General features: G+C 39.2%; 1 protein-coding gene across 2 annotated transcripts in view; it reads left to right on the plus strand.

Annotated features, from left to right (window-relative positions):
* The window catches only part of LOC128505468 (von Willebrand factor A domain-containing protein 5A-like), a 119,070-nt gene that overhangs the window by 89,682 nt on the left and 13,616 nt on the right, over positions 1-15,772 (plus strand). Inside the window, exons 17-23 of one of the 2 annotated variants that reach the window (XM_053475909.1) lie at positions 437-460; positions 1,383-1,418; positions 3,696-3,722; positions 3,824-3,975; positions 7,917-8,040; positions 8,252-8,957; positions 10,624-10,662. In XM_053475909.1, the coding sequence (XP_053331884.1) occupies positions 437-460; positions 1,383-1,418; positions 3,696-3,722; positions 3,824-3,975; positions 7,917-8,040; positions 8,252-8,331 (443 nt within the window). In that variant the 3' untranslated portion in view covers positions 8,332-8,957; positions 10,624-10,662. The remainder of the gene's footprint in view (positions 1-436; positions 461-1,382; positions 1,419-3,695; positions 3,723-3,823; positions 3,976-7,916; positions 8,041-8,251; positions 8,958-10,623; positions 10,663-15,772) is intronic. The other variant, XM_053475917.1, reaches the window with a different exon arrangement.

The following is a 15,772-nucleotide window of genomic DNA, read 5'->3' on the forward strand; positions in this document are numbered from 1 at the left end:
TGAATGCCGCTATGATAGCTGTAGCATTGTGTTAGAATAGAACTTGTGATCTCCAGATGATAGTGGCTAGCACGTTACCACTGTGTTTCAGAATGATTGTGTGAACAGTTCCCACTGACAGATGCATCTTTTCTGCAAATTGGCAACATGTTATCTGTTGATTTTCAAGCATCAAAAATTTAACTCGCTGAATGTCGCAGGAACAGCTGCAGTCGGTCTTGAGCCACCTCAGCTGGCATAATTTTAAACAAAAAATGTTTTACTGCAGCTAAGAGCCTTATCACTGTACTGTGGATAAAAGTCTTCCGTAAATCGGCTTTAAGCTTTCATCCACTAAAAATTACATCTCAAGTATTGGTTTGCCTTGCACACCCCTCATATAAATGTATCTCTTATTTTTAACACAATGTTTTCCCCCCTTTTTCTCTTCATTTAGCTAAACCAAGCTACTTAAAAAAGAGTAAGTTTGCATAATCTCTTTTGTTCTAACTTTATGTAAAGTTAAATATAACTATAAATGTCAGTTTGAATATTGGATTTTTATCGCTGATGTGTTAAAGATAGTGGGATTTTCCTGTGACATTTATTATTTTATAGTGATCATTGTAATGGATAATAATAAAATGTATAAATAAATATAATGTAGAAAAGGTTTGCATAGTCCAAATTGAGAAACCGGGTATTAATGTCCTTATAGAAAAAATACTAGGGCAGGAAGAGCCAAATGCCATCAATTACCATGTTCTATCACTTGTACCAGAACTACATGAAAACGAACACGTATTATTTTGCTTTTGCAATAAATGTTTTTTAACATGCTTATTTTTATTTATGTATTTTTTGTGTGACAAAAGTAAAATGTAATGTTTTACTGACAGTCTCATTAAAAAAATATAATAATGACAATTAAGATATTAAAAAGAACATTTTATCATATTTATCACTTGTATCAGATCTAAATGAAAACTGATCTAATAGGTGTCATTTTGTAAGTACTGTACAATAAATATGTTCAGTTGCATTTGTTCCCATCTAGAAGTTCCCATTCACAACTCCGGCCAAATGCAGCTGAACTGTAATTGAACGGTACTTGACACAACATGGATATTGGTCAGTTTACAAGCTCAGTGTAATGAATAAAAACCTAATGAGCTTAAATATACATTATAAAGGAATTTTGTTTTAATTAGTACCATTTATCAATCCAGTAATCTAGGAAGTAGCATGCTTGTTTGTAAAATAAGACAGCTACATTTTGCTGTCTCATTCTTAAAATCTGTGACATAACCATGGGTGTGTAAACTGTGCTTTCCTTATTTCACAACATGTTCAAAGGACATAAACATTTAACCTGTTTTTTTCTTTCTGTTTAATTGAAATAGGTTTGACCAAAAGGATTAAAAATTGGTTTGGCTTCTGTAAGTAATTGAACATTATTCTTTTTAATACTTTCTCTGTTAGATAGGGTATAAAAATACTAGTTTTAAGTCTATAAAAAAAATCCTTCTGCAAGCCTGAAAAACTGTCCCTCAAGACTAAATTACAAATACAAGATTTGGCTTCTTTGAAGCAAAATACAGGTAGTCTCTGACTTACAAACATCACTTGCCTTCACTCACTCATCTTCTATACTGCTTTATCCTGTATTTAGGGTTGCAGGGACCTGGAGCCTATCCCAGGAGGCTTAGGGCACAAGGCAGGGTACACCCTAGACAGGGTGCCAATTCATCGCAGGGCACACACACTACACACACACACAATTTGGGAATGCCAATTGGCCTAAACTGCATATCTTTGGACTGTGGGAGGAAACCGGAGTACCCGGAGCAAACCCACAAAGCACACCCGGGAATCGAACCCGGACCCTGGAGGTGCAAGGCGACAATGCTAACCACTACACCACCCTACCGCCACTTCGATCATTTGAGTAAAACATTAATTTATAACTTATAATTTATGAATTTATAACAGGCTTACAAATACGAATGGACCACGGTTCTACGAACATTTGTAGATGCAAACAAATCACGGAAGTGTGTATTGTACAAAAATAGACCAGCTACAAACATCTCAAGGATGATCAGGGGAAACAGGATGCGCCTGAGCTCAATTTTAAGCTTCATGGCAAAGGCTGTGAATACTTATGTACATGTGCTTTCTCAATTTTTTTTTTAAAATAAATTTGCAAAAATCTCAAGAAAATCTTTTTCATGTTGTCATTATGGGGTGTTGTGTGTAGAAAATGAATTTAATCCATTTTAGAATAAGGCTGTGACATAACAAAATGTGGAAAAAGTGATACGCTGTGAATACTTTCCGGATGCACTGTAGGTAGATTTTAAATATAGTGTGTAAGCAATTTAAAACTAGAAACATTTTACACTAAATAATAGATGCAAATTGATTCAATTGATTAATTACTTAATTCCTCACTGGGTCTGTAAAGCATTTTTGAGCTGTAAAAGGGGTGTTACTTACTGAGTAGTAACTAAGTGACCAAGTAATCAGTTAGTAGTAGAAGTTTAACATGTAAGAAGTAACTTTTTTAACAAATTAAGCAGTGGCAGCTGGTGAATTTTTATTTTTTTTTAAAAATTTGGGGGGACGGACTTTTAATAATCGCCTGTAAATCGCTATTTATCAGGTGATTAATCATCATTACTACTAGTATAAAATAAAGGCATGACACACATCGCATCCAGTCAACCAGCTCCACTTGCCATAAAAAGTGCAGAAAAGCTTTGGCTGTGATCGCTTGACTACAGCTTAATTAGAAGATCAGGTCGATCTGGTCCAAGCTCCTTAACTTTTTTTTTTTCTTCGTCTGATCACCTTGCGAAAGGGGATTTTGGCAAAGAAATTACAGAATTTTCTCTCATATTTAGCTGGCTTCCACGTCAATCACTATTTAATACATTAACTAACAATCTGCTGACCGTTAATAGGACTTGTTGAGAATGGTCCAATCACATGAGCCCAAATATTTAAAAACAATATTGATTCACTAGGAACAAAATGGGAGGGTTTGGGGGGAAACTGCACCCAAAGGATGATTTGAAAAAATCCAATGAGAGCTCAGCCTCAAATCATGTTTTTCAAAAAATTTATGTGTCTACATAGACACTCGTTTGTCCGGCGCCCCACGTACACAAACACAAATGAACGTAATTAAGTTCAGAATTTTTTTTATTGTAAATAAATTATATTAAGTAATACAGTGGAATATTCTGACTAAATAACTTTATTTTATTATTAAAATAAATAATTATTATGTTAAATAATTACATGGTAAAGTAGCATTCTTCTTTGCCTAACTTTAAGGGGGTGGCGCCCCTGCGCCCCTTATCGACCGGCTGCCACTGAATTTAAGATTTTTAAACCTTAATAAAAAAAATATATTAAAAAAAACTAAATCATCAGATTAAACTCAACAGAGAGCACTAATTATTGAAGAATAAGTCAGTTTGTTTGTTTATTTGTTTGTGTGTATATTTGCTTCTGTGAAGCAATGTTTATGTATGCTTCACGTGTGGTTTTTATTTCATACAGTACACCATACATTAGTTAATTACTGTCAGAGTCGCCAGATAATGCCATGATGGTAGGATAATAGTGCCTTTTGTAAATGGAATTGTTTGAGCTCAATTCTCAAATGCTTGTGGTAAAGCTTAATACTGTATTTTTCATTTCTTTAGCTGACAGAAGCTTTAGCGTAAAACAAGGTAATGTTCAACAGTGATTTAATAAGAAAACACTTCTTATGTGTATGAATTGTATTTTATTGCTACTTATTAGTTTATTCTGTATGTGTATATCTATACAGCTGCCTCTTTAGAAACTTCTGAGGCTTCAATGGACCCACTGTTGCAGATTGTCTCCCTCCAGGAAGCTGTGGGTTGCTGGCAAATGGAGTCTACACTTGCAGAGGTGTTTGGAGTGACAAAAAAAGAGCTGATTGCAAAGATTCCTGAACAGGTAAATACACATTAAATGTATATGTATATATAGGTAATCATGTGTGATCCAATGTTTAAAAAAAAATTAAAAAATTGTATGCAACCACAGGGGTTGGGGGCGCAACCCAGTGTCTTCTTGTGCCAGTCCCAAGTCTGAATAAATGCAGAGGGTTGTGTCAGGGCAGCCGACGTGAAAACATTTGCCAAATCAATGATTTGAATCACAAATACCATTTCCATACCGGATCGGTTGCGGCCCGGGTTAACAACGACTGCCACCGGTGCTGTTGACCTACTGGGTGCCGGTGGAAATTGGGCTACTGTTGGTTGAAAAAGGAGAGGAGGAAGGCGTGTTCGAAAGCAGAGAGAGAAAAGGAAAGGCAAGAGTTGAGGAGTGATAGTACTGTAGGGACTTTGAATGTTGGGACTATGACAGGGAAGGCAAGAGAGTTGGTTGATATGATGCAGAGAAGGAAGGTGGATATACTGTGCATCCAGGAGACCAGGTGGGAAGGTAGCAAGGCTAGAAGCTTAGGATCAGGGTTCAAATTGTTTTACCATGGTGTGGATAGGAAAAGAAATGGAGTAGAAGTTATCCTGAAAGAGGAGTTAATGGGGTGATGTTAAATGTTGTTTGTGGCTATGCCCCACAGGTAGGATGTAAGTTAGAAGAGAAAGATACATTCTGGAGTGAGTTAGATGAAGTGATGCAGAGCATCCCCAGAGATGAGAGAGTGGTAATTGGTGCAGACTTCAATGGACATGTTGGGGAAGGGAACAGAGGTGAGAAAAATGTGATGGGCAGGTTTGGGCTTCAGGACAGGAATGTAGAAGGACAGATGCTGGTGGACTTTGCAAAGAGGATGGAAATGGCAGTAGTAAATACTTTCTTCCAGAAGAGGCAGGAACATAGGGTGACATATAAGAGAGGCAAAAGCACTCAGGTAGACTACATCTTGCGTTGACGTTGTAATCGGAAAGAGATTAGTGACTGCTAAGTGTTGGTAGGGGAGAGTGTAGCCAGACAACACAGAATTGTGGTGTGTAAAATAACCCTGGTGGTGAGGACAAAGTGGTGGAAGCTGAGAAAGGAAGAATGTTGTGTAGTCCTCAGGGAGGAGTTGAGACAGGCTATGGGTGGTCACGAGGGGCATTCAGTTGACTGCAGTATGACGTTTGCAGATGACATTGTGCTTTGTAGTGAGAGCAGGGAACAGGTGGAAGAAAATTTGGAGAGGTGGAGGTATGCTCTGGAAAAAAGAGGAATGAAGGTTAGCCACAGTAAGATGGAATACATGTGTGTGAATGAGAGGAACCCAAGAGGAATTGTGAGGATAGAGGGAGCAGAGGTAAAGAAGGCGCAGGACTTTAAGTACTTTGGGTCGACAGTCCAGAGCAATGGAGAGTGTCAAAAGGAGGTAAAGAGGTGGGTACAGGCAGGTTGGAATGGGTGGAGAAAAGTTTCAGGTGTGTTGTGCGATAAAAGAGCATCAGCGAGAATGAAAGGAAAGGTGTACAGGACAGTGGTGAGACCAGCGATGCTCTATGGCTTAGAGACAGTGGCACTGAAGAAAAGACAGGAGGCAGAGTTGGAGGTAGCAGAGCTGAAGATGTTGAGGTTCTTCTTGGGAGTGGCAAGGATGGATAGGATCAAGAATGAGTTCATCAGAGGGACAACCCATGTTAGATGTTTTGGAGATAAAGTCAAAGAGGCCAGATTGAGGTGGTTTGGACATGTTTAGAGTAGAGATGGTGAATATATCAGTAGATGGATGCTGAGATTTGAACTGCCAGGCAGGAGGTCTAGAGGAATACCAAAGAGTAGATTTATGGATGCAGTGAGAGAGGACATGAAGTTAGTTGGTGTGAGAGAAGAGGATGCAGATAATAGGGTTGGATGGAGGCAGATGATTCGCTGTGGCGACCCCTGAAAGGGGAACAGCCGAAAAACAAAGAAGAAGATGTGTGATCTAATTTTTTAAACGATCGTTGCTGTAAAAATGCTTAGTTATAATTATATGTACCTAATAGAGTATTTTAGACAAATGTAAAATGTATTACTGTAAGGGTCCACCACTAGAGGTCACTGTTTTTCATTTTGTAGTTTTTTGTTGGCTGACTCAGTTTCACAGCAGGCACCTCGGTCACGTGATGCGAGTGCACACCTGAACCGAGGTAGCCATCAATCCATCTCTATAAATAGCTGTTTAGACTGGGAAACTGGGTCGAGCATTTTTGGTATCACCCCTGTCACTTGTGTGGGCATTTTGTTTTAGTTTGTTTTTGTTCTTTGTTTAGTTTATTTTGATTTTAGTTGTGTTGACTTGGGCTCTCTTATTGGCAATGTTTCTGTGTATGTTCTGTGTGTCTGTGTTAGTGGAGCTGATTCAGTCCGGTCTTAAATGTATGTAAGTACTGTGGTTGTTGTCCTCCTGTGTTCTTGTGTGTTTAGCTAGAGTTAGGTAAGTAGTTAGGTGTGTGTGTGGCTAGGAGTGTGTTTAGCTAAAATCTATGTTGAGTTACAGTAACTACCATGCTTCTAGTCATAGCCCCTTTGTGTCTCTAGCTATCCCGTGTTTCCTACCTCCCTAGTTGCCCAGTGCGCCTAGCTTTAGAGTGCTGCCCCTCCTATCTTTGGAGTACCGACTAGCTTGTTAGTGCCGCCTCGCTTAGCCTTAGAGGGCCGCCTCGCTTAGCCTTAGAGGGCCGCCTCGCTTAGCCTTAGAGGGCCGCCTCGCTTAGCCTTAGAGGGCCGCCTCGCTTAGCCTTAGAGGGCCGCCTCGCTTAGCCTTAGAGGGCCGCCTCGCTTAGCCTTAGAGGGCCGCCTCGCTTAGCCTTAGAGGGCCGCCTCGCCTAGCCACTGGGTATCCTCTGTTTGTTTCTGTGCCCGAATTCCTTAGTGTGTTTTAAGCTATTAGGTAAGTGTAGCTTAGTGCATGTTTGGGCTAAAGACATGCTTAGCTAGGTGTATGTGTAGCTAACTGCCATGGTTAAGCACAGCTTAACCATGTTTAGCTAAAAGCCATGCCTAGCTGATTGCCATGTCTTTAGCCCTCGTCCCGTCTCTCTCTTGGTCTCTCGTTTCTAGTCTCTACGTGTCTCCCTTCTCTCTAGTGTCTCTCTCTAATGTCCAGTTTCAGCTCCACGCATAGTTTGTGTGTCCTGTTATGTGTTTGTCCTCCTCCTGCCTGTGTCTCGCCACAGGGCGTGTTATGTGTCTCCCTCTGCCTGTGTCTCGCCACAGGGTGTGTTTGTCCTCCAGTCTGTGTCTTGCCAGAGAGCCCCTGTTAGCACAGAGTTAAATATTGTTTGTTCCTTTGTTTGTGTCTTTATTTATACTTTGTGTTTAACGATCATTAAAAGACTCTTTTTGATTACACAACCCCTCTGCCTCTATGCCTGCTCCTTCTGCCACTACACCCCGATCATGACAATTACTGGATATAAAATGGTGCTTTAGGTTACAAATGAACAAGAGGCTTACAGAGGCAGAGTAAGGATCTACCTGTGCTTGAGGTTGATTTAGTTCAATATCCAACATGTGGTAAAAGAACATGGCAAAGACATACAGATATCAAACAAAACAATAATGGCAAAAATAGGACAAGGCAAAACTACTCCTTACTAATTTATAATTTTTTTTTGCATGTTTGTCACACTTTAATGTTTCCATCACATCCACTACAGGGCACACACATGTACAAACATTCACACACTCATTCACACACTATGGGCAATTTAGGAACACCAATTAGCCTAGTCTGCATGTCTTTGGACTGTAGAAGAAAACAGGAGTACCCGGAGGAAACCCACCAAGCACGGGGAGAGCATGCAAACTCCATGCACAGAGAGACAGGAAAACAAAATCCAAAATTACATGGTAGTTATATTAGTATATTAGTATATATTGATTTATCCAGCATGGGTATGTATGTACATTTTCTGTTTTATTTTGTTCAGGTGAAGCCAGATGTCTGGGCTACACTTCTGGCTCTGATTTGGTTACATGGCTTTAAAATCGATGCACAGGTTGAGTGGCAGTGTTTGGCCATGAAAGCAGTGGAATGGCTTCGCACTCAGACAGGTAATCTTTACTTTTCAATAATTATTTAATTGTAAAATAAAACACAGGCTATTTAACAAAACATATTTTTACTGCTTAAAATATGCCAGACTTTATTTATTTAATAAAATTATGGAAATGTCTAATCTGAACATTGATATGTTTATTACTAACAATGTAACACTTTCGCTGCCATCATGATGATTATGATCTTGGTGTGTGTGTGTTTCAGTGGGTAACCTCTCAGAGTGTGTGCGGGTAGGTAATTCTCTACTTGGCTGTCAGGTTAAAGAAGATGCTCTTGGGCTCTGAAGCCTTCACCGTCTTACAGCATTCACACAGAAGCCCTGGCATCCTTTCTTTTCTAATTTATAAAAAAAAGCTTTACTTTAATTACCATGTTTTTACACATAAGATTATATAGGTATATGTACTAGTATGGCCATAAAACAGTAATAACTTGATAATTGTGTAGGGATAACAACTACAGACACATCTTTGCACCATTTGTTAATCAATTTACATAAAAGCACTACTTTGTTTTGTTAGTAAAATATTTACTTTTGGTTTTATGGTAACATTCATTCCATGGTGTGAAGTATGTGGTGTTGGCTCAAGAATCCAACCAAGATCACTGAATCACAGGTTTAATGCATTTGTTAAGGGTTAATGTCCTCATGTATAAATGGTATTCGAAATGTGTTATAATAGTTCATAAAAAAATATTACTCATAGTGTAGAGAGCGCTCATCTGCATTCTTGATATTTTGGAACACCAAGAAATTATTGATATGTTTTAAAAAATACACATATATTACATTTTGAATATTTAAAATTAAGTGTCATTTTCCTGGTTTTTCTTTACAATTTATATTTCCTTTATACTTTGTCCCTTATTTAGAAGCAATTTGCTTCAATCATCAAACAGAGAACTGAGGGTAAGAACTCTTCAAATAAGCTTACATAAGACAAACAGGAAAAAAAACTCAGCATGTATAGTACTAGTCAAAAGTTTGGACACACCTTCTAATTCCCTTTTTTTTTTTTTGGTGATTTAACATTCTACAATAATACTGAAGATTTTTAAACTATGAAATAACACATATAATTAGGCAATTAAGTAACAACAGTAGGTTGTAATTTTAAGACATTAAGGTCAGCTGTTCTGGCATGTGCATTTGCAAAAACCATCAAGCACTATAATGAAACTGGCTGCAAAGAAGAACTTCATTTAGAGTTAGAAGCCTCAAAAACCAGCAATTAATAGCACCCTGGATTTAAACATTTATAAAGGTTTTACAGAGCATAAGCAGCAGATACATCTCAACATCAACTGTTCAAAAAAGACTATGGCATATTTTAGACCAGTCTTATTTTAGATCCCTTCAGAAAGAAACCAAAGACCTTAAATAAGGCAACTAATGATCAGTAAACAAAACGCACAAATCCAATCAAAACAGAAAATGCACTGACAAACTGACTCGTAATGGAATTCAATTGAAGGAATAGTCTCACAAATACAAAAGTCTAAGAACTGAAACCTTCACACTGATGGAACCTGTGTCTGACATGTATTTCTTTATGAAATGTGCATTTGGCTGAGCTCTTACTATATATTTGCATTATATCTGTTAGCTGAAAAAATGAATATCAGATTTAAACAAACTAATTGTTTTAATGTTGTAATTGTGTCTAAATATGTGGCCTCTTTTGTAGCTACTGTAGCTGATACATGCTGTAAGCTGATAATCAACCTAATAAAACATATATATGTCATTTTGTTTGTAACATTCATTACATTGTTTCTAGCATTCCCATGTGTGTAGTAGCTTCCAACTCTAAGGTTTAGAGTATGTCTTAAAAGTAGGTGCAGCAGTTAAGATATTAGGATATCTGATCATTTTTAATGATTATAAAAAAAGAAAAGTTATTCATTAGCCATTATGCAAGTTATACAGTGGAACCTTGGATTGCAAGCATAATTCGCGCCGGAAGCATGCTTGTATATTAAAACACTTGTATATCAAAGTGATTTCCCCCATAAGAAATAATAAAAACTCAGATTATTTGCTCCACAACTCAAATAAATATCCCAAAATAATTAATTCAAAATACAAAGTAAAAATAAAACAAAATAAACTGCACTTTACCCTTGGAAAAAATAAAAAATAAATCCTGACAGACTTCCATTAGAGCGTTTCCATTTGTGTGTGTGAGAAGACTGGCCATCCACAGGTTGGGTGGTCGCTCTCTGATTCGCAGCTTGGAAAGGGAAGAGCAGGATGATGGAGCTGATAAAGAGTCTCTTAAGGCCAGAGTGGTGGAACTGAGTAAACAGTCTGGAGTGAGCAGCTCACACACTGCCTTCATAGCTGTCAATAAGGGCAGTGGACAAGCTGTAAAAGGACCACTGGTGACAAGAAGAATTCATACAATGAGTCAGTACTCTTTTCACTTAGAACATTTACTTGACCTGGTGTCTAATAACACGAGAATCATTATGATTATCATTAATAAGTTTAGTGCTTTTATGCCTAAACACCTCATACAGGGCACATAAAGTGTATAGAATGTAACCTTCTATTTTTTTCTTGTCTACTTTAGGGGCAATGATGTGCAAAAGGAGTCCACCAATTGCAAATTGTAAGTAACTGAACATAGAAGTTTCTAAAAAATTTTTTTTACAATACATATGTTGTATTATATTTAATTTCTTGAATGTCTTTTAAGACATTTAGATTTTAAATATATTGTTTGTCAATAAAATAAAAATTTTATAAAAAATAATAAAATATTTTTCATGGTAGTTGAGACTATTGTTGTGAGGGTTGCCCACTAAAGGGCACTGTGTTTATTTTGTAGTTTTTGTTGGTAGACTCAGTTTCCCAGAAGACACTTCGGTAAGGTGATGCGGGTGCTCACCTGAACAAGGTAGCTTATTAGTCACGTAATAAATAGCTGGTTGTTCTGGAAAACTGGGTTGAGCATTAATGTGAGTGTGTTAAGTGGGCCTTTGTTCTATCTGGTTATGTTCTGTTTTAGTTTGTTTAATTATAGTTGGCCTTTTTGTTTCTGGAGCTTTAAGTTAAGTTTATATTTGTCTTAATTTAGTACGTCTCTTTGTTTGTGTCTCCTAGCAGGATTAGCCTCTAGGAGAATTAGCCTTTTGTGTTTACCCTCATCTGAGTAACCTCCTTTGCATCAGTGGCGATTTCTTTAAGACTGCAAGGGAAGCTCAGCTTCCCCTATAATGTCACAAATTTAATTGTTAAATTATGTACTATTGTATTAACATTTTATTGACTAAAAATGTGTTAGAAAACGTCTCAAAGACGAGTTCGTTCAAAATCAGTTAGATATAGCATGTCGTCTTACTTGATTTTCTTCTCATACGTTCCCGTAGCGTCACAGTGCATTTCCCCGTTGAAGCCCAGCGTCCATTGACTACAATGTGGCTGCTTTGAACGTTTTTTTTTCAGTGCTTTGAAACTAGACGATCATTGGATAAACGCTGCGATTATGTCCTGGGCCAGGACGCTGGGCTGCTGCATGTTGATTGGAGGAGCTGTTTAAAGGGCGGAACCCCTTTTTTGATTGACAGCATGTCTTAAGTATACATCAGCGCTACAAAGATTCAAGTTCAGTCCCATTGTCAGGTTATAGTACAAACTTTCGGGTGGCTCCCGCACTTAAATCCAACTAAAAAGTACTGAAAAGAAAACAAAACTCAGGCTTTATATCCCAGCTTACATCTCGCATTCGCGTTCAACTTCACACACACCGGGCTGCATTACCCACAATGCATCTCCCGCTCTGGACTACATCCCGTAAACAGCTGTCGTAAATTAACCTCTCTCTCCCGCACTCATTCATATGAGTAGGAAAAAGATGCAATATTATGGTTTCTGTCATTTTTTTATATATTTGCGTACTGACTGGGCTGGCCCACACTGGCCAGCGGCCCACCGGGAAAACTCCCGGTACTCCAGATGGCCAGTCCGCCACTGCCCATGCGGATTTGCAGGTGAAGTGCTACAATGAACTGCTGCACTCTGTATTGTTTGCTATTGATATAAACCATTTTTGTTTGTGCAAATCATTCTTTAAATAATAAAAAAAAAAACATATTATAGCCTTCTTGACTTTGCTCAGTGTTTCAGCATTGTAAAGTTAGTTCGTTCATATAATTAAAGTAGCTCGTGGAAGGGGAAACTAGCCAGGATTTACGTACAAATAACATAATGAATTTGAATTTGATGAAGTCCTAATATGAGCTTCCCCTGTTTCAAAAGCTAGCAGCCGCCACTGCTTTGCATGTGTAGTTTTTAGTCTGTATAAATACTAACCTGCTTAGATTTTACTCTGTTTAGTCTTTGAGTCTGTTTAGATTATACTGTAGTCTGTTTAGGTACTAACCTGTTTAGCCACTAACCTTTATAGTTCTTAGCCTGTTTCATACCTAGTCTGCTGTGTACCTAGTCTGTTCGCCTCTTGGGTCTCTGGCTACTAGCCTGTTTAGCAATTAGTCTGTTTAGCTACTAGCTAGCTTAGCAGCTAATGTGCATAACAGCTAGTAGGCCTAGCCAAGCCTGTCTTTGTGTTTAGCCCCTTGCATGTATAGTCCCTTGCTTAGTCCTCTAGTCTGTTTAGTTGGTCTAGTCTCGTCTGGTTTGTATCCCTTGTCTGTATTGTATTCGATTGTGTAATCCCAAGTCTGTGGATGTTTTATTGGTTTTGTTTATAGTATGCTCCCAAGTAAAGCCAACTTCATTTGTTCATGTTTTGTTTGGTTTATTATTAAAGACTTTGTTACACCTCATCCCCCTCTGCGTCTATGCCTCAACACCATGCCCACAGTCCAACATCCAACAGAACGTGACAATTGTCAGAAAAAATATTTAATTCATTATTTTTGGTAGAGGACCCGTACTATTGTTATTGTTAGGCAAGGCAAGTTTATTTGTATAGCACATTTCATACACAAAAAAAAAAAGACAGGAAGCGACAGGCACACTGGGTTCCAGCTTGTTCTGTAAACATTTGTGAATGTTCTTGCTATCATAGTGGGGACCTAACCTACATCACTGAGAGCTGCTTATCTGTTTTTGTTTCATCTAGACCAGATGGAGAAGGGGGGGTTTGAGCCCTGGCACTGTGGCAGCAGTCGGAGAGCTCTCACAGGAGGGGGAGGGGGAGGGGGGGCATTTTATTTGGCATCTGGGGGCTTGCAGCAAAAGAGTGGGAGAGTTTGGTCCCAGTATACACCAGTTCCTCCATTTTCTGTGAGAAGCTTAGAAGTGGAGATGCTGGAAAGAAGGATAGTGTGTCTGGTGAGATGGGTTCTGGTGTTTCTGGTGGCTGTAGTAAATTGTCCTGAATTCTCTGGCTGTTTTCCAGAAAGTTATCTTGGAGCTGTTGCTGTATGTCACAGTTTGTCTGTGATGAGCTCTGTGGGCAGGACTGAGCTGGGATGTCTATGAGCAGTTGTTTTGGCTGCGTGGTGTTATCAATGTCCTTGTGGGATTCTTTAACCACATGCTGAATCGAAATCTGTCTGTGGTCACTTAAACTTTGTCCAGCTGTGCAACCGTGAGAACATGTTAGTTTGCTGGGACTGGCCAACTGATGAACTGAACTTTAAATCTTTGTAGTGTCTCAAAGAGTTCACCTGAAATCCTTCTTAAAGGTCCTACACATTATATTTTTCATTAAATTTTAATATGATCTTTAGGGTCCTAATGAAAGTTTGTATTATACGTTAATTAAAAATTCAAAAGGATTGTGTAAAAAAAACACTACTTTTACCTGGTAAAAACTAGCTCTGTTCTCAGCAACCTGTTTCAGTACATGCTAATTTAAATGCTCATGACCTCTGCTGAGCCCGCCCCCCCCCCCCCGTTCTGTGGGGCGTGACACGTAGGGTATAGCGACGGAAGTGTAGTCCAGTGCGGGCAATGCTTTGGACTGCATTACCCACAAAGCATTGCCACAACACAGTGCTTTGTGGGTAATGCAGTCCAAACTGGAAAACTATGGATTATAGAGCCCGAGCCTGTTTTCTTCAGTCGTTTTTGGTTTGATTTAAGTACGGAACCTACGCGGAAGTTTGTAATATCGCCTGACAACGCAGAAATTAAAAGAATGGACATGCATCGACCCGTTTGTCTTTCTCATCACTGCATGGGCATGAATTAACGGGCTGTTGCGCTGCCGCGAGCAACAACAACAACAAAAGCGGAGAAACTTACCGAGAGAGATACGGACGCGATGTGTTTACTGATGTGTTTACATGACTTCTTAATCTTCGACAGACATCGTTATAAACCATTTACCGTAACAAAGGTAAGCATAATATAGTTTTCCGACTACATACACAGTTTGCAACTAGACAATCACCTTAATGCATTGTTTATTATAAACTGGCGATTAGGGATTATATAGAGACGGATGTACATAGAGAAGAAGCCATAACCATGTTCTATGAGAGTGTAAGTTAACTTACACTCCGCATTCATCGTGATTATTAGAAAAGGCGATCTGCAAAGAGTCATAGTAAAAGGAATTACACTCACCGAGCCTGGTGAAGATGAAGCAGGAACACGAAGCGTTAGTACAGATCTGATTTTTAGGAGCAGCTTCCTAGTAAAACCTGCTTTATATTGACCCGCGTTTATAAAGCAGTCTGGTGAAAAATGATTATCGCAAACATGAACGCATTTAGGTAAATCGGCGGGGACGTTAGCTTTAAAAACTAAATTCACCCACTGCGTCCTCAGTGGCTCAGATACCTAACCCTAGGTAGGTACCCTAGGTCACTAACCCTAGGTAGTGAATGACGACTGCTGTGTTCGCTATTACACCCAACAACTGTACACAACACTCGCTTAAGCGTCATTTTGCTCCAGCGGCGAAAAAAACAATGGCCGACAGCGTCTTCTCACTCGGGGCGGGTCTTTGCTAAAACACCAGTGTCAATCAACTTGTGTAGGAGCGGCCTCTTGTGGTGTGGCGTCACAAGGCAAGGCTTTTGCGATTGGCCTGATTTCAGAAGGGGGATGTTACTGTAATAAACGAAAAGAAAACCACTGGGCGGCTCTTTATCATCGTAAAGTGGTTGTGTACGCACTCTCCTAACACACAGTTTAGTCCAAACAGCTTAAAATAGTGCATGTAGTGCTGTATGACCCCTTTAAGGAGTCCCGACAGCTCTTTCCGAATGTCATTCTTACCCATGTGGATGGTAATTCAATTTGGAGTCTTGTGCTTTGTCAGAATGTTCCAAAGTTCCCTGTTCACATCAGAGACGGTTGCTTGAGGAAAGCAGCATTAAGTTGTTGTCCTGCAACTGATGTTTCTCATGGTGGAGTCCCCGCATTATCAGAGTCCTGACTTTGGTTTCGCTCTGAGCTGAATGCCGCTGTCTGCTCGACTTTGAGCACCTGTTGGTAGCGGCGTTAGCTGCTGGCTGATCCAATCCATATCCAATTACATTTAGGGATTCCTCACCCACATTCATTAGTGCTTTAAATCTGTTCTTAAGATGGACAGGGGGTGACAAAATACCATTTCTGAATTCAGCAAGTCTTGTCAGAGCCATATCTGGGGAAGAGGATGCTGACGATCTGTAGAGTGTTCGGCCTGTTTTGTAAGTCCAGCAAGTAACTTTGTTTCAAGAACCGCAATCCTTTGTAGAAGTGTGTGGCAGGTCATGGAGCAAGTAGATTCCACAAAAGGCATTTTCTCTCTCGTCTGT

Source organism: Clarias gariepinus, chromosome 2 (genome assembly GCF_024256425.1).
Source record: "Clarias gariepinus isolate MV-2021 ecotype Netherlands chromosome 2, CGAR_prim_01v2, whole genome shotgun sequence".
NCBI classification, from domain to species: Eukaryota; Metazoa; Chordata; class Actinopteri; order Siluriformes; family Clariidae; genus Clarias; species Clarias gariepinus.